The 27639-nt window shown below is 37.8% G+C and overlaps 1 protein-coding gene across 1 annotated transcript; it reads right to left on the bottom strand.

Annotated features, from left to right (window-relative positions):
* Positions 1-6148: 6148 nt before the first annotated feature.
* Positions 6149-27617, bottom strand: MOB1A (MOB kinase activator 1A). The gene is given in 6 exon segments (NM_001076338.1): positions 6149-7308; positions 8282-8445; positions 12398-12531; positions 14234-14327; positions 24346-24512; positions 27425-27617. Coding segments are annotated over 6 exon segments (651 nt in total). The 5' UTR covers positions 27439-27617; the 3' UTR covers positions 6149-7230.
* Between the last annotated feature and the right edge of the window lie 22 nt (positions 27618-27639).

Genomic DNA, 27639 nt, shown 5'->3' with positions numbered 1-27639 from the left:
TTCTTCAGAGATGTAACTAAATTGCCAAAGATATTTCTTCCAGAGTATAGTGGAGAATCACCTCTCTGATACTCAAAACAGGGTGGTCTCAATGAGGCAGACCATATCCCATAACCTAGGCTGGTTGCTCAGATTTAGGGATTGGCTTAGAGTTGGTCACATGATCTGAGCCAGACCAATCAGAACTGGTCTAGAGACTTTTGGGAACTAAGGAAAATAAAGGCTCATTTGCACCTGGATTGCTAAACTGGTAGAAGGTGTACTCTTGGGGACCATCTTTGTAACCATGTGGGTAGTGCCACAGTGGAAATGAAGCAGACACAGAAGGAGAGCTGAGAAGAGACACATGTTTGACATCGTTTGTGCAACTGGAAACAAGCAGAGCCAGAACTGAACACTAAAGTAATTTTAATTGGTTTAGTTATTTTTAACTAAGAGACCAGTGTTAAATTCACTGAACTGCATTTGCAAAATTCCTTGTTTCCTTTACTGAAAATCAGTACTTTTGCTCCAACAGTCTTCACCCCATAACTTAACAGTGGCTCACTTTCCCCACCCCCCACCCTGGCTGTGCTGGGTCTTCAGCGTAGCCTGCAGATCTCTCTTGCTGCAGAGCATGCAGGCACAGTAGTCATGGCCCACGAGGCCACAAGCTTAGCTGGCCTATGGCAACTGGGATCTTAGTTCCCTGACAAGGGATTGAACTTATGTTCCCTACATTAGAAAGCAAGTCCTTAACCCCTGGATCACCTGGGGAGTGGTTATTTTGGACTATCTGCTTTAGTATCTTCCTCCTACCCTCAGTTTTTGGAACTGCTGTTGGAGCCATCTGAAATGAAAACTTGTCCATTATTTGCTTAATTAAAATCCTTCAGAGTCATCACCTACAAGCAAAAAACCCAAGTTCTTTCATTTGACTTCCCTCTACCTACCTGTCCAATTGAAATATATCCTTCACTAATATTGGACTGCTTCACTTCCCTATACAAACCGTGCAAAAACTGTTATGTTGTAACCACCCATCTTTTAAGGCAGTTCCAGTTTTGTCTTCTCCAGAGAGCTACCTGAATTTTCCAGTGAGTCGGCCCTTCCCTCAGGTAGCCAAAGTATTAGAGCTTAGCTTCAGCATCATTCAGCTTTGAATGAATATTCAGGGTTAATTTCCTTTAGGGTTGACTGGTTTGATCCCCTTTCTGTCCAAGGGACTCTCAAGAGTCTTCTCCAGCACCACAATTCGAACCCATCAATTGTTCCACGATCAGCCATCTTTATGGTCCAACTCTCTCGTCCATACATGACTACTGGAAAAACCATGACTATGACTATACGGACCTTAGTTGGCAAAGTGATGTCTTTGTTTTTTAATACACTGTCTAGATTTGTCAAAGCTTTCCTTCCAATGAGCAAGCATCTTTTAATTTCATGGCTGCAGTCACCATCCACAATGATTTTGAAGCCCAAGAAAATAAGATCTGCCACTGCTTCCACATTTCCCCCTTCTATTTGCCATAAAGTAATGGAACAGTTGCCATGATCTCAGTTTTTTGAATGAGTTTTAAGCCACCTTTTTTACTCTCTCACCTTCATCAAGAGGCTCATTAGTTCCTCTTTACTTTCTGCCATTAGAGTGCTATCATCTGTGTATCCGAGGTTGCTGATATTCTCCTGACAATCTTGATTCCAGTTTGTGATTCATCCAGCCTTGCATTTTGTATGATGTACTCTGGGTATAAGTTAAATAAAAAGGGTCACAATATAAACCCTTGTATTTCTTTCCCAGTTTTGAATCAGTCAGTTGTTCCACATAAGGTTCTAATTGCTACTTTTTGACCTGCATACCGGTTTCTCAAGAGACAAGTAAGGTGGTCTGGTACTCCCATCTCTTTAAGAATTTTCCAGTTTGTTATGATTCACACAGCCAAAGGTTTTGGCGTAGTCAATGAAGCAGATGTTTTGCTGGAATTTCCTTGCTTTCTCTATGATCCAACCAATGTTGGCAATTTTCTAAACTCAGCTTGTACATCTGAAATTTCTTGGTTCACAAACTGCTGAAGACTACCTTGAAGGATTTTGAGGATGATCTTGTTAAGCATGTGGAGTGAGTACTTTTCCATAGTTTGAACATTCTCTGGCATTACCCTTCTCTGGGAATGGAGTGAGAACTGACCTTTTCCAGTCCTGTGGCCACTGCTGAATCTTCCAAATTTGCTGACATATTGAGTGCAGCACTTTAACAGCACCATCTTTTAGGATTTGAAATAGCTCAGCTGGAATTCTGTCACCTCCACTAGCTTTTTTGTAGTAAAGCTTACTAAGGCCCCCTTGATTTCACACTCCAGGATGTCTGGCTCTGAGTCACTGCACCATCATGGTTATTCAGGTCATTAAGACCTTTTTTGTATATTCTTCTGTGTATTCTTGCTACTTCTTCTTAATCTCTTCTGCTTCTGTTGTGCTGTGCTTAGTCGTTCAGTCCTGTCCAACTCTTTGTGACCCATAGACTGTAGTGCACCAGGGTCCTCTGTCCTTGGGGATTCTCCAGGCAATACTAGAGTGGGTTGCCATGCCCTCCTCCAGGTGATCTTCCCAATTCGGGGGTCGAACCCAAGTCTCCTGCACTGCAGGTGAATTCTTTACTGCCCGAGCCACCAGGGAGGCCTCTCTACTTCTGTTAGGTCTTTTCCATTTCTGTCTTTTACTGTGCCCATCCTTGCAAGAAATGTTCCCTTGATATCTCCAATTTTCTTGACTAGATCTCTAGTCTTTCCCAGTCTATTGTTTTCTTTCCATTTTTCATTGAGGAAGGCCTTCTTATCTCTCCTTGCTATCCTCTGAAACACTGTATTCATTTGGCTGTATCTTTCCCTTTCTCCCTGGCTTTTTCCTTTTGTTCTTTCCACAGCTATTTGTGAAGCCTCCTCAGACAACCACTTTGCCTTCTTGTATCTTTTTTGGTGGGATGGTTTTGGTCACTGCCTCCTGTCAGGCACTCTGTCTACCAGATCTACTCTCTTGAATCTACTTGTCACTTCCGCTGCATAATCATAAGGGATTTGATTCAGGTCATATCTGAATGGCCAAGTAGTTTTCTCTACTTTCTTCAATTTAAGTCTGAATTTTGCAATAGGTCAAAACAATTGTAGCAATGCTATATTAAACAGACCTAAAATTAGGAATCTGTAATTCGAACCTCTAAAAATAACTAGTATTTCTCCTATGATAATGAAAAATGGCTGTTTAGGGTGTGGGGGGTATCTTACAGATATGCTGAGTACTCCTTTCAAGGTCAGAAAATTAATGAGTCTAGTCTTTCCTCTTCCCTTTTCTCAATCTCATAATCAGCAATGTATAAAAGAGGTCAAGAGCCTGTCCAGTGTGGTAAGGAGAAAACTTATTTTTTGTCTGGGATGGGTTTTAGCCACTGCATCCCAAGGCACAGTTTGTTTCCCGGGGGTGGGGCCCTGGTATTATAATACATTTAGTTCACTTAGGAACTTCCCTTTCTTCTAAGAGTTCATTCCTAAATGATAAGCCAAGGTAATCTTCCACAAACCCTGCAAAATTCTCAAGTTTCACAGTTAAATAGAAACAAATGTGTTGAGACATACTTTCATCAGTCCTTTCTTTCTTTCAATATATTTTATTCTGATGAAGTTACAAAAGTAGATACAAAACACTTTTTTTAAAAAGTACAGTTAACCGACTTAGAAAAATAGATAAAAGCCCCTAAAGGTTTAAAAATACAAAATAAATTTTCATGTAAAGAACATTTAAAAATATTTTAGATAATCAAGACTAACTTAAGCAAGTTATTTTCAATGTAGACCAAACATAGAATGTTGTCCTATAATAAATCTATAGCACACTGGTAATCCATTCGGATTTACAGAATACTTGTTTGAAACAGAATCTGATGAGAGAAAACCCAAGTGAATTTCAATGCAGTTGCTTCAGTAAAATTACTGCTACCACAGATAATATCATCCCCCAAAGCCCATTACAGTCTGAAATATCAAAATCTAATGCAAAAGCACAGGAAGACTGAAGAGCTACTATTTTCCCTCTTTGCCAGAATTGTACAATAGTTTAAAACCAAGTCCTGAACCAGTTACTGAAGTGGTATTAGGAGGAAATAATGTCCCTATTGAAGCTGCTTAGTTTGGTGTCCCAGCTAGTATTTTCAGGCCAGAATTCTACAGAAAGCAGAGACAGACTCCTACAGTCAGGCAAAGGCGACACCAGCAGCATGACTAAAGCTGCTTAGAAACAAATGTCTAGGACTTACACTCTTTGGGAGTGGTTTGTTTATGCGTATGAGGTAATGATGTAATGTTCAGAAGCTTCTCCACTTCTAATGTGACCTCACTGCTCAGAGAGAGGGCCAAACAGCATTATCATGAAATCTCAAAAATATTTGAAAAATTAATGTCACCATGAGGACTGCTCCTCTTGCCTCTGCTCTACTAGAAAAACTTTCCTTTTGCTGTTATCAATGTCATGATGAATACAGATGTGCATTTCTCAAGTAGGCAGCTACATGAGCTAAGGATCTACAGGTCTTAAGATGAAAGGAAATACTTTGTTAACTGGCAGCCTACTGAAAACCACTTTTTTCACAGTTTGGCAAAGAATAAAGGAGCCATTTGATTGTCAATACAAAAACTGTAGTACAAGGAAGTTTCACTATTTAAACAAAAATCTGCACATCATTGTCCAAAAGTTTTTTTTTAAAGGCCTGGAAATTAAAGCACCATAGGATTAACTGCATAATTCAGCAAGTACTAGCCAACCATGATTTTAGTCGGGTGTGAAGAGCAGTGATGAGACACTGAGAGAGGACTTCTGATTAGGAGGAGCCAGGGGAGTGAATGTTACTCAGGGAGATAAATCAAGATCGAGAGGAGTCAAAGAAAGACTGACTCCGTCCAACTTTAATCAAAGGCTGGCCTTCCAGCCAAGCCAAGAAGGTGCTCTCTTCTCCATGTTCTCTGCCCTTTGCTCCATCTCTCCTGTTCACTCCCTGGCCTTGGATGTAAATAATGTTAACACTAATGTTTGGTTGCACTGTTGGTTAAGCCAGATTAACTGGGAATGCTTTTTTTTGGTATTGCTTTTTTTTTTTTTTTTTAAAGGGACATTTTGAATTACCTGAATTCTTAATTACCAACAAATTTTAAAATTTATGTCCCATTATTAAGCTGGCTCTACTATTGTTAATTTAGTTGCTTAGTTTTAGGGCTCTAAGTCATGAAGAGAGGGAGGATTTCTACCACTGAAAATAAATGAAAGAAAGTAAAAATACTTTTATTTGATGATACTTGAAATATTAGAAATGATAAAAATATAATCTTACTTGAGAAATATTTCATTCCTAGCAGACTTAATTAAAGCCAACACTGTTCAAAGTCAAGAGGCAGTAACATCCTAACATTCTAAAAACCTTCTTGTTTGGAAATGATCAACATAAACATACAGAATGCCTGATGGTTCTTTTGGATAATCTTAAAATGAAGATTATAGAATGTTCATAGAGGACTTTTTTAAATAAGGGATTTCCCCACTATTTCCCAAAACAACGATGTATGGTTTCAGCCTAAATCAGATAAAATGTTTTGTTTCCTTTAAAATTCTATATATATTTAAGAATTTACTGAAATTCAGTTATTACAAAAACGGAGTTTCTAAGTCATTTTTTCTTTACAATCTGTAGAATAATAAAAATAAATAACAAAAAAACTTTCAAATTTAACCTTAACCAAAGGTATCAAGGAACATGGTGAGTACTTTGCAAAAAATCATAGCTCTGAAACAAATGTTGATGAATTTCAAGTGTTGCCAGTCTGGCAAGTCTTTAGTAATATGTGTGCCTCAATACACTTCAAACAGTCTAAATCTGAAAAATCTAATGAAAATTAGATCTTTTCTTCACTAAAGATTCTTTTTACCCCAACAGAATAATTTCAAGTTTTGATACAAAAACAATTAAAACAGAATAAAATGCCAATCCATCCTTTGACTATTAACAGAATGAAGTTTTTTTTTACTTATCCCATTTTTGTCTCCTTTAAACATATACCCCCCTACCCCCAACACACACATACACACACACACACAGATTAAAGAACATGTAGCACACCAAACTTTTAGCTGGGTTATAAAATGTGCATACCTTTAAGGTTTTTTATTATGGTTTTCCTTATGTTTTAACCTTACTGGGATAAAGTTCATGCATTTCTATACTACTCTTAACTAAGTCTCAAGACACAATAAAAATACATAGAAGTAGTTTCTATTTTAAGGAAAACTCAAAACAAAATAATCAAATACTCTTGAGTACTTTCTTCTATTCTATCCAAATTTCAAGGCCTCTGAAACCAAAAACATGAATGAAAATAATGGTTTTTGAGACCCCAAATTTGTTATAATTTTTTTGGAAGTCTTCCTTTTCTCAGCCAAAACCTACATATTAAAATTAATCTGAATGAAGCTTTTCAAAATAAAAATCTGCAAGACAATTAATTCTTAGATGCCTTAAAAAAATTCTTTGATACACACTAAAAATCCAGACAGGCTGTGAATAAAATCCCAAATGAAGATTAAAAAATAAAGTCATTTTAGAAATAACTCTGGTTGCTCCCATACCATGTCTTATGATGATTTAAACTGCAATTATGGATTTTGAAAAAAAAAATACACGTATATAACCTATAAAAACATGAGCATACAAACTTCAAACTAAAAGGTTATCCAAAGTGACACAAACGTTTTTAATCTAATTTCAAAACGCCTCTTCTATTTGTAAAATAAAGGCAGAATAAAACCGACCTGACTGCATTATTAGGAAATTTGTTCTGGAAGCTTGTTAACAAATTATTGGTAGAAATTTTTTATATCCATCATGCTGTTACCTGAATCAGACTTCAGTCATCTTCTTCAGTAAATGAATACGTAAACTAATAAACTACAAGTTGGTCCTCATATACTACAACCAGAAATGACTCTGTGGTAGTAACAGCAGTGATCATACAGTGCCTCAAATTCAGCATGTCCTGAACTTTTCTCTCTGAAGGTATTAGGCCAACCTACCTTTGGGACAATTTTATCAGTAGACACAGACAATTGGTGTCTTTTTATCCTGTCTTAAAGTCTGTATCACTAGTCTATAACACAAAGCAATGAGATAGCTCTAGCAGTAGATGAAGCAAGAAGGTAACTGTTCCCGAGAAAAATTTATCTGTCTTTTGATCCAAGCTTCTCAATTAATTCCTGAAGAGGTGCCAACTCACGCCTATCAATCAGATTAAACTCCTAAAAAAAGAAGAAAAACAAAATTTAAAAAAAGATCTAAAATTAAAACTCTATGTCATTCAGAGAAAGGATTCCCAACTCCAGCTTTCTGAAATCCAAAAGAATGATGAAATAATCTATGAATATTTTAAAATAGGATCATTTTTACTCCCTATTTTAAAATACAAGGGACTTAATAGATAGTGGCCTCCATACCTACATCTACATACTATGACAGGCAACAATCTCTAAGAAAGACAAAAAAGAAAGCACAGTACATTCTCCTCTGTGTGGTACAGAGAATTGGACAGATTATATCTACTGTAAAAGCTACTGGTTTTCCCATCAAAATATCTATAGAGAGATATATTTATATTTGCATAAAGAATTATATATTTCTAAAGTTAGGCTAAGGAGTCCCTATTCTTTGATCATTTTTTTCAAACAATGTGAATTATTTTGACTTTAAAAAGTTCTAATTCCAACTAAGGGCCCATAAGGAAATAGGCCACACCTCTGAAGGGGTGGTTCTTTGTGACATTTCTAGCTGCTAACTTCGTAAGATTCAGCCTGAAGTAGACTTTTGGAAACTTAAGATAGTAGCTAACAAGTTCTTCCAAAAGTTTCTCCTCCAGGCATAGACATCTCATGAAACGACACAACCCCAGATGTTTTTCCCATGGCATCCCTTTATTCAGCAGTGGCAATGGGACGTGAGGGTGCTGACAAGCTTCCCTGGGTGCTTGGTGCTTCATGTCATATTCCAATCAGAGACTGGGGCAGGTCTCTCCAGAGGCAAAAGGCCCCAAATGGGGGTGATGCCTTCTATTCTGTTATGTACATCAAAGAAATAAACAAGAAAAAGGGAATAAAACAGGAGAGCTGCATGCTTACCTCTGTATCTATAAATAAGATACTATAAATACTTTATTAATTACCAATTCAAATACGTCCATGTCAAAGGACACACCAAATTCAATGCAATTCAACTTACCTGAACGAAGAAAATAAAGTGCTTAAAGGAGGTGTTGAGGTGGGCTTCCTCCTGAAGCTGCATTACAGAATCAAAGTGCTGGTGATAAATATGGGCATAAACCCTGAACAAACGCTTTAGGATGGTCTTTGCCACAGACATAAAGTTTTTAGGAAACGGGACACCTGTAATATATATATGTCTCAATCAGTCTTTTATCAGTAAGAGGAAAATAAATGGCAGAAAAATTTAGACAATGCCATGAACATCTCCAATACACAAATTCACAAATACAAGCTTCTATTCATATATATATTTTTCAAAAAGGCAAGGGAAAAAACCACCCAAACCTAAGTATGTGAGGTATCCTCATACCACACTTTTGCTGACTGCCTTAGAATAGCAGGCACAAGTGACAGGTTATGGAAGATGACGCTGAATCAAAGTTGAATTTTACTTGTTTAATACTGGAGAATTTCTCCCTAAAATTAATGGCAACAAGTTTGTTTGTTTCTTGTTTTTTTGGCCCTGTCATGCAGCCTGTTGGGAATCTTAGCTCCCCAGTCAGGGATCGAACTCGAATCCCCTGCATTGGAAGCGTGTTTTAACCACTGGACTGCCAGGGAACTCCCAGGAAGTTCTATTTACAGTTTAGACTATAAATAGAAAATTTTTACTTTTGGCAATTTATAACTCTAAAAAGATTTTTACACACACACACACACTCCACCAGGACTGGAAACTTTCCCAAGCAAAAGAAAAAGGCATACCTTGAGTCATTGTTATCTACTGTCTACAAATAAATATTTTATCTTCTGAGGTACTCTGAAAATCTAGTCTTCCTTCTTAGACTAGGAGTCCCCAACTTTATATTTAATTTTTTTAAGTGCTATTTCCATTTCCCTATAGTGTAAGAAGAGGAATAATACTTTCTATAAAGGGGAAGAATGGCACCTCCCTATTTTTCAGAGAAAATAAATATCTCCTCCTAAAAGAACTGGGAGAGGTCATAGTCATCTCTCTCCAAGCAGTGCAGGTGGGGATCTGACTGGCTGCATTCCTGAGAATTTTGTTGACAAGATCAATGTTTCTCAGGAAACAGGCACAGAAGACAATACAATAGGCACTGAGTACAGTTAACAAACACACAAGAAGGCAACTGCTTCCCAATAACCTCCAGCAGTTGGCCTAATGACACTACGCTGCTCTTGAACATGGCCCTTTCTCTAATTTTTCAGAAAGCAAAAGTTAAACACTTTCTCCTTCCCTGCACTCTGTATTCTTGACTTCTCAACCAGTCCTTAATAGTTTGAAACCCAGTGTATTTTGCTCTTGTAAGCTGATGTATGTGTTCCTCCACCCCTCATCCCCAGTCTTTGTAACAGCGTGCCTTTTCACACGTTATTCTGAGGGCTATGGACATGTTTTTCTGGACTTGGTCTTATGTTCATGTATTGAAAAGATGGATTTTTAAGTCAAATCCTTTTTCTCTCAGAATTAGCAAATGGGCACCTTGCTATTAAAAAGAATATTAATAAGCTGGATATATTAGCTTAAAAATGAGTAACAATCAAGTTTTGTCTAAAACAATAAATAATGGCATAAGTTAAGATCTGGATAATAGCTAATGAAGGGGGAAATAATTCCAGAAAATTAGGATAAAATATTGAAGAACTGGGAAGCTGAAGAAAGGAGAATAATGACAAAAGTATTCTTTACCTCCATTAAGAGGGAGACTCTGATAAATATATACAAGTGATTTATTTTAATCTAAGCACTTTCCAAGCTGATTTTAACATTCAAGCACAGCCAATATACAATAAAGGATCTATGAGAAAGGAAACAAAAGGCTTTATAGAACAGAAAAATTGACCAACAGCAAACAGACCAAATACAACAACATGACATAAATTCTTCTCCTGAAAGCCTCTAATTAGATTTCAAAAAGGAATCTGCCATGTTCTGAATGTGTGTGTATGCACGCACGTGCACACACTTTGTTGCTCAGTCGTGTCCAACTCTTTGTGGCTCTGTGGATTGTAGCCCACCAGACTCCTCTGTCCATGACAGAGTTTCCAGACATGAATACTGGAGTGGACTGCCATGCCCTAATGCAGAGGATCTTCCCAACCCAGGGATCAAACCCAGGTCTCCCACACTGCAGGCTTTGTGCCTCCTTCAAAATCATATTGAAATTCTAACACCCTAGACAATGGTATTAAGAGGTGGGGCCTTCGGGGTGATAAGGCCATAAGGCCTCTGCCCCTTTGGCTAGAATTAGTGCCCTTATAGGAAGAAACAGAGATGATTTCCCTCTCTGCCATGTGAGGATACAAGAAAAAGACTGTTTTCTTACTATCTGTAAACCAGGAATAGGACCTATGACAGAAACTGACCATGCTGGCCTCTGATCTTGGACTTCTAGACTTCAGAAGTTAAGAAACACATCTTTATTGCTTATAAGACCTCCAGTCTCTGGTATTTTTGTTATAGCAACCCAAACAGACATGACAGAATCTAACAATATGTTGTTCATTAGATACCCTATACTGAAAATGACAAGGACCAATCACATCCATGAATATCAATGCCAAAATCTTAATCAAAATATCCAGAAACAAAAAAAAAACCTCTTGCAGCGGAACATTGTAAAAAATAGAGAAAACCTTACAATCAACAACAGAAAATAGAAGAGCATCTGATAAAACCCTACAATCAATTTGATTTTTAAAAATTCACAAACCTCTAACCAAAAGTAAGATTTCTGCTTAATGCTGAAAGACTAGAAGCACTCACATGAAATTAAAGGATGTTTGCCTTCATCCCCTTTACTCAGCACTGTTCTGAAAGTACTAGTTACTGCAATTAGTTAAGAGTACACAAGTAGTATATTTATCAGAAAAGAATAGATGAAATTACTATTACCTTAGTCTGATGTGACTATAAACTGTAAAAACCCAAGAAAACCAATCCAAAAGAAATAGTCAGAAACTGATGGTCAATTATAAAATTCATAGATACATCAACAGCTTTCCTATATACTAAACAATAACCAGTTAGAAACCAGATTATCAATAAAAACATTAAGTGCCTATGAATAAACTTAAGAAACTTGAAGGACTAAAGTAAAATACAGAATTTTTCCAAGAGGGAATAAGAAATAATTAAAAGACTGTTCTTGGATAGAAAGACTCAGTATTGTCAAGAGAACAAGAATCCCTACATTAATTTACAAACTGAATGAAATCTTAATAAAAATCTCACAGGTCTTCTTTTTACCTTGACAAAATGTTTATAAATTCTTTGGAAGAACACTTTCCAGAATAGCCGTGAGTATTCTGAAAAAGAAGAGCAAGGAAGAAAGACTAGCCCTACAAGATGTTCAAAGATGCATGGCTATGCTAACTAAAACAGTGTGGAATTTCTATAAGAATAAAGACATTAAAAGACTCCAAAACATATGTCAATTTGCTGTACACACATGAAAATTAGGGGATAAAAGACACATGTATTTGATAAATGGTACCGGACAAACTGACTAGCATTTATAATTGGGAAAAAATTCCTGACAGAACAAAGATTTAAAAACAAAACCACAAAAGAACTAAATAAAAGCATCAACAAATATTTTTATTATCTTTAAGTAGGAAAGTCCCTTCTGATCATTGTATTAAAATCCAATCATCATAAAGGCAAAGATTAATAGGTCAAAATAACATACATAGCCAAAAACCCCTCATAAACAAAATAAGTCAATAAGGCAACCTAAAGAAAAATACAACATGCACGACAAAGATCTAATATAGCCTTAACATAAACAAACAGAAAAAGGGTATAAACAGAAAACACACAATGATCAATAAGCCAAAAAATGCTCGATCTTTTCAATATTTTGTAAAATGAACATTATACTAGAAATTCATTTACCCATTTTAGAAAAGAAACACTGAGAGGCAACTAGTACTGACGAAGAAACACAGGCAGACACGAGCATGGCTGGAAGGAGCACACGTCTATAACCTTTCTGTAGAGAAATCTGGCAGTCTTTATTGGATTTTGTTACACTAATAGAGCATTAAAAAGAACATAACACATTTATCATTTAAAAAGAATATTAGTTCTACAACATTAACTCACCAATTTTAGAAGGAAAAAGAGTTTCATCATCAAGTTGATCCTGAACCCAAGTCATCAAATAGTCAATGTATTTTGGTGCAGAACATTTGATTGGCTTTTTAATATTAGTACCATCTGCCCAATGATATTCGTATCTGGAGAGAAAAAAGTTTTAGTAATAAAGTTTTCAAATACATGTTGCAACTTATAATCATAGTAGGTTCACAGTATGTCTATGTTGTTAAGTGTGTTCATGCGCACACACACACACACACACACACACAATTTTAGCAAATTAACCAAAGTTCTACTGAAGATTACTTGGGAGTTCCCTGCAGAAAGACAGCTGACCCTTAAACAACATGGGTTTGAACCACAGAGGTCCACTTATACACAGATATTTTTCAACAGTAAATGCTACGACCCACAGTTGGTTGCATCCATAGATGCAGAGGGACCATGCATATGGAGGGCCGACTCAACTTACACAATACTCTGAAATATAATGGAAAAGAAAAAGACAGTATGGCAGCTGGCTGTGCCAGAATTTGTTTTACAACACAGCCCTGAGAAAGGCCAAGGAACTGAGTTCCTGTCAGTTAGACAGAGGGTGCTGAGGAGTGGGGAAGGTGCTGGTGGATCCTCCATATTCTGAGCTTGTTGGCCATTATGTAATTATCAATAGAGCCAAGATTACAAAACCCTGTTTTTTTGAGAGGGTTCTAAAGAATAAATCTTAGGCATGCATTTTTTTCTACCTCACTTTTGCTAAGCTAGAATGATAAATAAAACTTCACTTTATGAATCATTTAAGCCAAAGATAGGAAATTTGAGGGCTAAAACAATACTTCACAAAACAAAAAACATCTCTCCTAAAATAATGTAATAATCACAGAACTCAAATTCACTGGGGACCTTTTTCACCTTTACATAAAAACGATAGCAAATTCAGAAAGGACTATTTTTTCCCAAGAGGTAAATCTCTTAATACCATCCGTCATCACATAAAAGCAATCAATTGCTATAGGAAAAAAGACTGGAAGGATACTAAAACATTAATTCTATAACATCTTAATCTTGTGGGTGATAAAGGGTTCTACCTCTTTGTCAATATTTCTAGAAATTTATTAGTCAGGAAATTTTAATCTAGCATCTTTAAGCCAGGTAACTAAAGCAGCACAACTTGGAAGTAATTAAATAAACACAAGGAAAAAAATCAAATATTAAAGGTCAACTAAAAATTCTAAGAAATTAATTTAAAAAACAAACAAAACCATAAATTTAACAAAATTGAAAAAATAACTTTTGCAAAAGCAAGATAAACCTAAATTTCTTTACTTCCGATCCTACTGAATATTCATACTTGCTGCTGCTGCTAAGTTACTTCAGTCGTGTCCGACTCTGTGCAACCCCATAGATGGCAGCCCACCAGGCTCCCCCGTCCCTGGGATTCTCCAGGCAAGAACACTGGAGTGGGTTGCCATTTCCTTCTCCAATGCGTGAAAGTGAAAAGTGAAAGTGAAGTCGCTCAGTTGTGTCCAACTCTTAGCGACCCGACCCCATGGACTGCAGCCCACCAGGCTCCTCCGTCCATGGGATTTTCCAGGCAAAAGTACTGGAGTGGGATGACATTGCCTTCTCCGGAACATTCATACTTACTACAATGCAATTATAAAAAATCAAAACACTGGGAAACACATATCCAAGTATTTAATAACTAAAAGGTTAAAGGTAAGCTTTTGTTTTCACAAGCAAACAGGCAAGAAAAACAACAAGTCTATACTATTTAATTTATATCAATTGGTGATTAGCTTTATTTAGTAATTCAAATACCTATATAATAGCCAGTATAAGTACCTTGGACCTGCAGACATGACTGGACAGCTTGCTTCAGTGCAGAATTCTGTGATAGTTCCATATAACATGTTGATCTGGTTGAAGAAATCCACAGCTGGAAATTTAATAGCAGAATTGTGTTAAAATGTCCATGTAAATACAATAAAACATCAGATCTTTCAACTGCAGGATTCAGTCAAGAATCCTCAGGAGATTCAACAATCCAGGGGCACTATAAATTCTCTTTTTTTAATTGTCACACCTAAAGTAAACAAAAAAAAATGTTTATTTATGTGGCTGTGCCAGGTCTTAGTTGTAGCATGTGGAATCTTCAGTTGCAGCATGTGGGATCTCCCCAGCACTGGGAGCTCAGAGTCTTAGCCACTGAAATCACCAGGGAACTCCCTTAAGTAAACTTTTAATATACACTTATTTTTAATATACTAAGCTTTTAAACAGCCTGTAAGCAGGAAAATACTAGAGATATTAATAACTTAATGGCAACTGAGCTTCCAGTTCAAGATGGCGGAGTAGAAGAACGTGCACTTAGATTTCCTCCTGCAAGAGCACCAAAACTGCAACTAGTTACGGAACCACCATAGACAGGAGGATGCTGGAACCTACCAAAAGATAGCCCATGTCCACAGACAAAGAAGAAGCTGCAGCAAGATGGTAGGAGAGGCACAATCATGATAAAATCAAATGCCACAGCCACTGGGTGGGTGACCTACAAAAGTTCTCCCACTGTTGTGAAGATTCTGAACCCCACATCAGGCTTCCCAACCTGGGGATCCGACAAAGGGACTGGGAATCCCCAGGGAATCTGACCTTTGAGGCCAGCAGGATTTGATTACAAGACTTCCACAGGACTGGGAGAAACAGAGACTCCAGTCTTGGAGGGCACAAACAAAACCTTGTGTGCACCAGACTCAGAGGAAAGGAGCAGTGACCCCACAGGAGACTGAACCAAAACTAACTGCTGGTGTTGGAGGGTCTCTTGAGGAGGCATAGGTCAACAGGGGCTCACTACAGCGTCCGTGGCACTGGAAGGTCCCCTTGGCGTAAACCCTCTAGGAAATCACCACTAAACCCTACCATAAAGCCTATAAAACCCAGGGCTGGGTCGCCTCAAGCCAAAAAGCTTCCAAGGAGGGAGGACAACCCTTCCGATCAGCAGATAATTGAACTAAAGCTTTACTGAGCAAGGCCCTGCCCACCAGAGCAAGACCCACTTTTTCCCACCACCAGTCCCTTCCATCAGGAAGCTTACACAAGCCTCTTAGCCTCTTCCATCAGAGGGCAGAGAGAAGACGCAAGAAGAATCACAGTCCCCCAGCAACTAAAACAAAAACCGTATTACAGGAAGTTAATTAGCATGAAAAAGCAGAAATTTCTGTCCTAGATGAAGGGACAAGATAAAACCCCAGAAAAACAACTAAATGAAGACAGGATACCTTCCAGAAAAAGAATTCATAGTGATAGTGAAGATGATTCAGGATCTCAGAAAAAGAATGGAGACAAAGATTGAGAAGATGCAAGAAATGTTTATCAAAGACCTAGAAGAACTAAAGAACAAACAGAGATGAATAATACATCAGAAGGAATCAATAGCAGAATAACTGAGGCAGAAGAATGGACAAATGATCTGGAGGACAGAATGCTGGAAATTACTGCTGCAGAACAGAATATAGAAAAAAGAATGAACAGAAATTAAGATAGCCTAAGAGACCTCTGGGACATCATTAAATGCACCAATAATCAGATTATAGGGGTCCCAGAAGAAGAGAGAGAAAGAAACTGAGAAAATATTTGAAGAGACAATAGCTGAAAACTTCCCTAATGTGGGAAAGGAAGTAGTCAACCAAGTCCAGGAAAACAGAGAGTCTTGGGCAGGATAAACCGAAAGAGGAACACACCAAGACACACAGTAATCAAACCGACAAAAACTAAAGACAGAGATAAGACATTAAAAGCAAGAAGGGAAAAACGACAAATAACATACAAAGGAACTACCATCAGACTATCAAGTTGATTTCTCAACAGACACTCTATGTGCAAGAGGGGAATAGCAAGATATATTTAAAGTGATGAAAAACCTACAACCAAGAAGAACCTACAACCAAGAATACTCTACCCAGCAAGACTCTCCTTCAGATTTCATGGAGAAATCAAAAGCTTTCCAGATGAGCAAAAGTTAAGAGAATTCAGCACCACTAAACCAGCTTTACAACAAATGCTAAAGGAACATTTCTAGGCAGGAAACAAGAGAAGGAAAAGACGAACCTACAGAAAATAAACCCAAAACAATTAAGAAAATGGTAACAGGATACACAATCAATAATTATCTTAAATGTAAATGGATTAAATGCACCAACAAAAAGACAGACTGACTGGGTGGATGAAAACATGTGCAGGTATGCACTTCCATTTACCACATCACTCTGCTTGACCCCTCAAATTGTATGTAATTATGTTCTTAGGTTAATCATGTCCCCATTATGGCTTACAATTGTAATTATCTTTTTTGTCTGGCTGTGAAAATTGATAAATATCTCCCACTACTATGATTATGTAACTATCTCTCATTTAATACCACTGTATCATGATTGGTCAAAAGAAAAATAACAGAATTCTGTATTACCAAAATTACCATTTAATAGGAAAACCTGTAATCACTTCTTAAAATCTGGACACATTATCAGAATTAATTTGGAATTTTTTGAAAAATACAAATACATAGGAATAGATTTTTTTTGTGCCAGAGTTCCAGATATGTTTCTAACGAGCAACCATGTTTAAAAACAACTGGACCATATGAGGAAATTTTACTTTTATCGCGTTTGTTTCACTTTTTCTATTTCTTATTCAGTGCTCCCGTTTCTTTTTTTTTTTAATTTTTCTTTCTCAAGCCTTTATCAAACCTAGTAGAAAACTCTGTATTCATATATATAATGTGCATAACATATAAATTTTAGAAAACTTCTGAATTTTTGCCTAACTAAAAAATTTAGTCTGTTTGCCTTGGTTTAGTTTGATTCTACTTGTTTGACTCAGCATGAATAGAATGCTAGATTTCTAATTTAAAAAAAAAAAAGATATGCAACAAGCAACAAAGGTTTACTGTATATATAGCACAGGGATTATTGACTGTTACAAGATACAGTCAATATCTTGTTATAATCTATAATGGAAAACAATTTCAAAATTAATATGTGTATATATATAACTGAATCACAAAACAAATTCTACTCTTTGAAATTTAGTAACGTTTATCTTTTTGCCAGTTTTTCTAAACGCCCTATGAACATCAAGTAACAATGTATGAGATACAAAATTTTAAATACATTTGTTTAGAATATAAGATTGTTATTGTTCAGTGGCTAAGTCATGTCCAACTCTGTGACTCCATGAACTACAGCACACCAGGGTTCTCTGTCCATCACTAACTCCCTGAGTTTGCTCAAACTCATGTCCATTGAGTCAATGACACCATCCAACCATTTCACCCTCTGCTGCCCCCTTCTCCTCCTGCTCTCCATTTTTCCCAGCATCAGGGTCTTTTCCAATGAGTCAGCTCTTTGCATCAGGTGGCCCAAGTATTGGACCTTCAGCTTCAGCATTCATCCTTGCAACAAATATTCAGGGTAGACTTCTTTTAGGATTCACTGACTTGATCTCCTTGACGTAAGGGACTCAAGAGTCTTCTCAAGCATCACAGTTCAAAAGCATCAATTCTTTGGCGATCAGTCTTCTTTATGGTCCAACTCTCACATCCATACATGACTACTGGAAAAACCATAGCTTTGACTGTATGGACCTTTGTCAGCAAAGTGTTGTCTCTGCTTTTTAAAACACTGTCTAGTACTGACATAGCTATTCTTCCAAGGAGCAAACATCTTTTAATTTCATGGCTGCAGTCACTATCTGCAGTAATTTTGGAGTCGAAGAAAATGAAATCTGACACTGTTCCCACATTTTCCCCATCTATTTGCCATGAAGTGATAGGATCGGATGCCATGATCTTAAAGTTTTTTGAATGTTAAGTTAAAAGCCAGCTTTTTCACTCTCCTCTTTCACCTTCATCAAGAGTCTCTTCAGTTCCTCTTCACTTTCTAACATTAATGTGGTTATCATCTGCATATCTGAGGTCGTTTCTCCCAGCTATTGCTGCTATTTCTCCCAGCAATCCTGATTCCAGTCCAATGTTCCATGTCTAACTCTTACCGTTGCTTCTTCTTTTTTAAAAAAATAATTTTATTTAATTATTATTTTTGGCTGTTCTGAGTTTTTGTTGTTGTGTGAGGGCTTTCTCTAGTTGCAGAGAGTGGGGGCTACCCTGTTGTGGCGCCCAGGCTTCTCACTACAGTGACTTCTCTTGCTGCTGAGCACAAGCTCTAGGGTGGGTGGGCTTCAGCAGCTGTGGCACATGGACTCAGCAGTTGCCGCTCACAGACTCTAGAGCACAGGCTCAGTAGTTGTAGTGCACGGGTCCATGGCATGTGGGATCTTCCCAAACCGGGGATCAAAACAGTGTCCGCTGAATTGCAGGCAGATTCTTAACCACTGGACCACCAAGGAAGTCCTTTACTGTTGCTTCTTGTTCTGCATACACGTTCTGCAGGAGGCAAGTAAGGTAGTCTGGTATTCCCATCTCTTTAAAAATATTCCAGTTTGTTGTCGTCGACCCATATAGTCAAAGGCTTTAGCGTAGTCAATGAAGCAGAAGTAGACGTTTGTTTGGAATTCCCTTGCTTTTTCTATGATCCAGGGTATGTTGACAATTTATCTCTCGTTCCTCTGCCTTTTCTAAACCCAGCTTGTACCTCTGGAAGTTCTCAGTTCATGTACTGCTGAAGCCTAGCTTGAAGGATTTTGCTGGCATGTGAAATGCATGCAATTGTACAGTAATCTGAACATGCTTTGGCACTGCTTTTCTTTGGGATTGGAATGAAAACTGACTTTTTCCAGTCCTGTGGCCACGGCTGAGTTTTCCAAATTTGCTGGCATATTGAGCGTAGCACTTTAACAGCATCATCTTCTAGGATTTGAAATAGCTCAGCTGAAATTCCAACACCTCTACTAGCTTTGTTCATAATAATGCTTCCTAAGACCCACTTGACTTCACACTCCAGGATGAACGGGTCTAGTGAGTGACCATATCATCATGGTTAACTGGGTTATTAAGAGCTTTTTTATACAGTTCTTTTGTGTATTCTTGCCACCTTTTCTGCTTCTGTTAGGTCCTTGAAATTTTTGTCCTTTATTGTGCCTATCTTTGTATGAAATGTTCAAATTAATATAAATAAAATCTACTATATTTAAATTATTAATGACATTATTCAAGATGCTCCTATTCTTAATTTTTTCTGGACTTGATAAAATATTCTCAGAGAAATGTTAATATGTCTCAATGGCACCCCACTCCAGTACTCTTGCCTGGAAAATCCCATGGACGTAGGAGCCTGGAAGGCTGCAGTCCATGGGGTCGCTGAGGGTTGGACACAACTGAGTGACTTCCCTTTCACTTTTCACCTTCATGCATTGGAGAAGGAAATGGCAACCCATTCCAGTGTTCTTGCCTGGAGAATCCCAGGGACGGGGGAGCCTGGTGGGCTGCCGTCTATGGGGTCGCACAGAGTCGGACACGACTGAAATGACTTAGTAGTAGTAGTATGATTATATATTTTTTTATTTTCCCTTATATATCTTCTGATTTTTGTTTTATGTATCTTTGTTGTTTGGTGTCTAATGGTTAATGATGTGTATCTTCTTTGTGAATTGTACCTTTTATCATTAAAAATGCTCATCTTTGTTTCATTTAAAAATAAATGAAAAAAAAAAAAAAACCCAAAAATTCTAACTTAAAGGTAATTATTGTATTAGAATATACAATTTGATGATATCCAAGCAAATGAAAATCCATACCTTATTAGTCTCGACTAGACCATTTGTGTTAGGAAAGAGAAGAAAAGTATTGTGAATATACTGTGAGGGAGGTGTTTCAGCTATATCAGGCATTTAAAAAATCTAATTTATCATAAAAAATTGAGACCCAGTGCATATTGAGGACATAAAAAATACATGAGATAAAGTCCCTTGTCCTAGAGTCTCTAGCTAACAAAAAGGACAAAATCAAGAGTGGGATAATACAACATAAGGGAGCGTCCAAAGGCCAACAAAAAGTGCTAGAAGACTTCAGAGAAAAGGTAACATCTTGGGAAGCTGACAGTCAAGGATACCTCCTTAAAGAGCTTCAGCTAGAACCGGAAGAAAATAGAAGAGGAAGGGGGTAAGAAACTCAGGCGTAACTGACTGAAACATACTGCTTTGTGCAGAGAGAACCACAAAGCCTTGGAAAGATTTGTTAAAATGTCTCAGTTCCCTGTCTAAAAGACTACCTAAATGCAACTAGGGCTTTTCCAAGTTTCTTAAAAAACAAATGAATAACAAAGCTCCACCGTGTTAAAAGGAATTTTATACAAAACCCCCTCACTTATAAATTTTCCTCTTAAATTAGTCATGTTTTCTAAGAAAGTAATACACTGAATACTCTTTCAAAACAAAGAATGCGCCTAGATGGTGTGCTGGTTCTATTGGCCTGCTCAAAATATGGTCCAGAGATTCCCTGTTTCATAGGGGAAACTGTGAGGTCAGAAACATCTTAATTGCTCTGAATTCTCACTCTCTTAGGAGGCATGGTGGAGCTGTCCAGAGGCTCCACGGTGTGACACCACACAGACTGAATGCAGAAGCAAGTACGAGAATCCAGCCATCAGACATTAAATAAGATTTGCAACCAATGCCATACTTCTCACCAACATTATTCTGGAAAATAGCTATTTTTATAAAAATACGTTTATGTTAACATGTAATGGGTTTATTATTGCTATTTTCAGATGAATTAAAAAAATATTTTTAATTGCTCAGTTTTAATTTCTAACACAGGATCATTAAACACAACTCACATAATTAAAAACTCTTTGGGTTCTCAATAATTTTTAAGAGAATAAAAGGACCCTGGAACCAAAAGGTTGAGACTAGCTGATTAGAGCAGTTAAGTCTCAAAGAAAAATCTAAGGCTGAAGAAGGCCAACTGATTCCTTCAGAATGAAAGATGATACACAAATAGCCAACAGACACATGAAAAGATGTTCACCACTGGGGCTTCCCTGCTGGTACAGTGGTTATGAATCTGCCTTGCAATGCAGGGGACACTGGTTCTATCCCTGATCTGGGAAGACCCCACATGCCTTAACCATAAGCCTATGTGCCACAACTACTGAAGCTTGTGTGCCACAGAGCCAGTGCTGGGCAATAAGAGAAGCCACTGCAGTAAGCAGCCAGTGCAACTACAAAGCAGCCCCCATGCTCCACACACAGTGCAGAAAGCCCACACACAGTAATACAGACCCAGCACAGCCAAAAACAAAGAAATAAAGATGAGAAACAACAACAAACAAGATGTTCAACATCACTGATTATTAAAGAAACACAAATCAAAACTACAATGAGGTACCACCTCACACCAGTCAGAATGGCCATCATTAAAAAGTGGACAAATAACAAATGCTGGAAAGGATGTGGAGAAAAGAGAACACTCCTACAATGTTGGTGGGGATATAAGTTGGTACAGCCACTGTGAAAAACATTATGGATGTTCCTCAGAAAACTAAAAATAGAATTACCATATTATCTAGCAATTCCACTCCTAGGCATATATCCAGACAAAGCTATAGCTCAAAAAGATACATGCATTCCTATGTTCATAGTACGCTTCACAATAGCCAAGACGTGGAAACAACCTAAAAGTCCAAAGACAGATGAATGCATAAAGAAGATGTGGCACATATACACAATGGGATATTACTCAGCCATAAAAAAGAACAGAATATGGCACTTCCCTGCTGGTCCAGTGGTTAAGACTAGGTGCTCCCAATGCAGGGGGCATGGGTTCAATCCCTGGTTGGGGAACGAAAATGCTGCATGCTGGCTCCCCCCGGCAAAAAAAAAGAACGAAATAATCCCATTTGCTGCAAAATGGATGGACCTAGAGATTATCATACTAAGTGAAGTAACTAAGCTTCTTATATACAGAACAGATAAACAACAGGTCCTACTAACAGTAGGGAGAATTAATATCCTATGATAAACAATACTGAAAAATATAAAAAACACAGACATAACTGAATACATGTATATATAACAATCACTGTGCTGTACAGCAGTAATTAACACAACACTGTAAATCAACTATCCGTCAAGTAAAAAATCTAAAAAAGAATAAGATAATTTGAATAAGATTACAAAAAAGGGGTCTTTTCTGAATAGATAATACTTAACGTGGTTCACATAACAAAAGAGAGATAAAAATATATAGAGAAAAAAGTCTAGGGACTTCCCTGGTGGTCCAGGGGTTAAGAATTCACCTTTCAATGCAGGGGATGCAGGTTCAATCCCTGGTCAGGGAAATAAGATCGCTCATGCCACTGGGCAACTCCTGAGCCCGTGAGTTCAGAGCCCATGCTCCAAAACTAGAGAGAAGCTCGCATGAGCGGCAAGGAGACATCCTGCACGCCACAACTAAGATCCAACGCACCCAAATGAATAAATACTTTTTTAAAAAGATCAAATGCCAACCATTCCAACGTCCACCTCCTAATTTTTTCTGTCTCTTGCCCCATAAGTTTCCTTATCCCATCTAACACAAAAGAAAACACATTATATACTTTTGCACCTTGTTTTTTTTCCCTTAGTAATATGAATAACATTTTTTAATGAGTTGAGGAAAATAAAATTTTTCTTAATGTGGCTACTGGAAATTTTTAAATTACATTTATAACTTACAATATATTCCTATTAGACCACACTACCAAGGCAATGATTATCAACGCAGATGCACCTACACTGTTGGAAGTATGTACCACCACCTGAGATGCAGTCTTAAACAAAATCAAACCTGAATTTGACCAAAGCTCCAAATCTGTACTAACATGGTAGCCACTAGACACACAGGACAATTTACATTAAAATGAAGTGCAATTTACATTAAAATGAAGTGCAATTTAAAATTCACTTTCAGTCCCAGTAGCCACATTTTAAGTGCTAAATGGCCATAGTGAAGATACATTTTCATTATCACAGAAATATGTCTGGGATTTCCTTCAAAATAATCAGGGTAGTATACAGAAACAGCACAACTGGCCATGAATTGATAATTGCTGAAGCTGGATAACAGATACCTGGGAATTCATTCTACTAGTTTCTCTATGTCTGTATGTCTGAAAATTTCCATTAAAAAGTTCTAAAGATTCCTGGAACAACAGAAATTCCTAATAGACTTAAACCCTATCATCCAGAACTGATCTCATCTCAAAAATGATGGGCTCCAAAATGATGCTCCAGTCTCAGCATACCCTCCCATGTCATGCCCTTAACTTTCCTGAAATCAGAGTGACTTTCAGCTCATGAATCACTCTGCTTTCTCCCAGGCTCTCAATTTCCTTCTGACTACTCTAAAGTCACAATAATGAAGTGACTGACCAAAGCAAGCATGCTTGACTTTTCTGTATACATAGGCAAATGAAAGGTGCTGGCAGTTGGCGCACAACTGTGAAGATGGATCCCTACAAAGTCATGTCCATCACAGGTATGATCTTTGTGTTTTATCAATTTCTCATTTGCCCTTACTCAGCAATTCAGACCATTCTCAGAGATTACCCCAAAGCACTCTTCGTTTCTCCCTCAGGTCTCTCTACTCAACCACACAACTACACCCTGAAGAGAAAACGCTTTGGATGTATTTGCACTTACATGTTTCTTCACAGATAATGTTTTATTATGATACTTACACTCAAAAGGGCTTCCTTGGTGGCTCAGATGGTAAAGAATCTGCCTGCAATGCGGGAGACCTGGGTTCAAGCCCTGGGTTGGAAAGATCCCCTGGAGAAGGGAATGGTTACCCATGCCAGTATTCTGGCCTGGAGAATTCCATGGACTCTACAGTCCATGAAGTCGCAAAGAGTCGGACATGACTGAGTGACTTTCATTCACATGCATAAAAGAAAATTCATTAACACAAAGATTTTAGCAAAATCTTATCAACTAGTAATGTTGAAAGTTATTAAAAAACTTACTGTTAACAGCAATCCATTCATTGAGGTCCTCTCCCTCTGGCAACATAACAGCTTGTCTCAAATTCCCACTTCCTAGAGTTGCTTCTGCATGTTTTAAGAGTTCATACTGATGAGATCCTTCAGGGATATTCTTCTTTGGTTTGAATGTTTTAGAAGAGCGGCTACTACTGTTAGGTTAAAAGTAAGAGTATATAAATTTTTAGGACCGGACATAGAATGAAAATTTTAGGCATATAAATTGTTTTGAAATTAAAAAACATTTCCTGAAAAGTGTGACAATGTGGGGGTAGGGGACACACAATAAAGATTTAAAATTTTAAAAAAGTTTCCCCTACACAGAAACAGGAATAGCAGCACAATTTCACAAAGAGGGCAATTTTACTAAGCTGCACAAAGCAGTCTGGTATAATAGAAAGGGCAACCTAACCAAAAGAAGAAAAAACCTGGATTCTAGTTCTTGATCTGCCACTAACTCTGTGATGACTCGAGAAACCTAACCTCCTTTTGGCCTGTTTTCATCTACAGAAAGCAGTGCTGTGAGAGTGGTAGTTCTAAGGCTCTTAGAGCTTAAAAATCCAGTTTTCTGTATCAAAATATTTGTGGTGCCATCAAAGCAAACTACAGAAGAATCACTAACATTTGGAATTTATGGCAGGGAAAATAAACAACTGGTTTTAGAGAGGGAAAGTAAGCTTTTATTCCTATCTCACACCATTCATAAGGTCTTCCTAATATGACACAAAGCTTGTAAAAAAATGGACAGATTTCTAACTATAACAATTAAAACTTCCATAATTCAGAAAAAAAAAGTACTTGTAATACATATTACAAAGTGTGAACTACATAATAAAGGGCTTTTATAATTGGTTAAGAAAAAGGCTTTAGAAAAATGGGCTAAAGAGATGATTATATAATTCAGAAAGAAAAACAGTGACAAATGAACAGATGTGAAATGCTCCTCAATCTGTCCCTTCTGTTTCTAGATATCTGTCCTTGATATGAATAAGGACGTGTTTTCCAAGATTGTTTTTAATAGTGAAAAACCTGGAAACAATCCTAAAGCTTACTAGCAGTGAAATGAGTATGACACATCTATATCATGGAATACCATATGGCAATTAAGAAGAACAAGACAGAGCTACATGAATTCACATAGACAGATTTCAATACATGGCCACACATATTACAATATGAAATGTACGGCAGAAGTCTATTTTGTAAATGCACAGAAAATGTCACCCATCAAATTGATACTGGTGATTACTTCCAGGAAGGGAAGGAAATAAGACTGAGGACTTTCACTTTACCTGAGTAATCTGAATTTTAAATAAGACTGATTGTTAAGTAAAAAGGAGTTATGAAAACAATAAAAATCTAACATGGAAAGCTTGTGTTTAACATAATAAAGAGCCAAATTTAATAGGGAAGTATTACATTAGAGGGAATGGCCCTTTACAATAAAAACAAGCTGTGAATGACAGGAAGCTAAATACGGAAAACTAGCAAGAAAAGATGTCTCAAGGTTCTGTACGATCTTCATGTAAATGAAGACGTCTGTGCTTCAAATGGCACCATCAAGACAGTGAAAAGAATCTACAAAATAGGAGAAAATTTTGTAAAACGCAGATGTGATTAAGGGACTTATATCCAGGATAAATTTTACAACTTAAAATCAAAGACAAGCCAATTTAAAAAATGGTCAAAGTGTGTGAATAGATATTACTTCAAAGAATATACACAAATTGTCAATAAGCACACAAAAAGGTGCTCAACATCATTAATCATTAAGGAAAAACAAATTAAAATCACAATGAGATACCACTTCACATCCACTTAGGATGTGCTATAATCAAAAATTCAATTAACAAGCGCTAGAGAGGCTGTGGGGAAATTTCCAAGAGAATTAACACATACATCCAAAACAAAAATCTATACACAAGTTTATAGCATAATTATTCATAATAGCCAAAAAGCGTAAAGTCAATTGTCTATCAACAAAACAAAGTTTAAACGAAATAAACAGAGCCATATTTAGGTCCAAAAAACAAATAAGAACTGTGCATCCACAAACAAACCACTAACTAAACATCAACATAAGAAAAAGACTGGTTATGGGGGGGATTGTTCTGGTAATAAGGAAACTTTCAATTAAAATATAAATCAAATAGATTTTGATACAGTAATCTCACTTTGAAGGCTATTCGCTTAAAAAATCATCCAAAGGAGGGGAAAAGCGACTGTTAGTCAAAGCTTTGTAATCCTATTTTACAATTGCAAAATACTAGAAAAGAATCCAAATTTCTCACAATAAGAAACGGAGTGAACTCTGGTTATGATACACTTAGATGTCAAGTATGTGGGTGATGCCCATAACTAAAAATGGATTCGCTCATACAATACATATTTAAGCAGTACACTAGGTAGAGAGGGCCACTCGAGGAAAAAAATGTGTTACAGCAATGCTTCCCAAACGTTAATGTGCTTAAGAATCATCAGAGAATTTACAAAGTTTTCCCACTTGAAGGCTCATTTGGGTCCAACAGCCATCTCTAAAACAGGATTCTACTGAGTTAAAAAGATGTTAGTTCATTACACAAATTCACAAAATGGGCTGAATCAGAACTGTTTGTAAAGGCCGCAGCTTAACTTTACAGACACTCCCACATTTTCCAGGGGCGGCATTTTTCCGCGGGGGTAATTTAATCCTGACGATAATAAAGCTGGCGTACGGTGGAATAAAAAGCTTAGTCAGCATGCATCGTTACTAAAAGACTGGGGACTTGAGAGAAATTGGGAGCCCCGGATCGTCTCTCTGCCCTCAGGCGCACTCGGGCGTAAAAGTTTCGAGGCGCTACCGGCCTCGGGGCCTTTCTATACCCCAACCTTCTCGCTCCGCTTCCTTTGCCTCGACCTTCATCTCCGTCGGCTTCTGCCCACATCCTAGACTCCCCCAAGACTCCGAGCTCTAGCAGAGCAAGCACCTGGCACCCGTACCCCGGCCCGGGGGACTGCCCTCGCCTCAGGCGCCCCATCGCCCCTTCTGGCCCTCACCCAGCCCCGGAGCCCCGGCCACACTCACAAGAGGAAGCTCATCTTCTGTCCTCGGAGGGGAGGGGCCGCTGGCCCCCGCCGCGGTCAGGACTCGGAGTCCGCGCGGAACCGGGAAGGAGCGGAAGGTCCGAAGCCGGCGGGCAGCCGAAGCCGGCGCCGCCACAGCTCCAAGCCCGGGTGGAACCGAAGCAGAGCCGGTGCAAGCGGGTGTGAGCAACTGAACCCGCCTAGTACTCCTCCCCC

The sequence above is a fragment of the Bos taurus genome, chromosome 11 (assembly GCF_002263795.3).
Source record: "Bos taurus isolate L1 Dominette 01449 registration number 42190680 breed Hereford chromosome 11, ARS-UCD2.0, whole genome shotgun sequence".
Taxonomy (NCBI): Eukaryota; Metazoa; Chordata; class Mammalia; order Artiodactyla; family Bovidae; genus Bos; species Bos taurus.
This window is presented reverse-complemented; position numbering and strand designations above follow the sequence as displayed.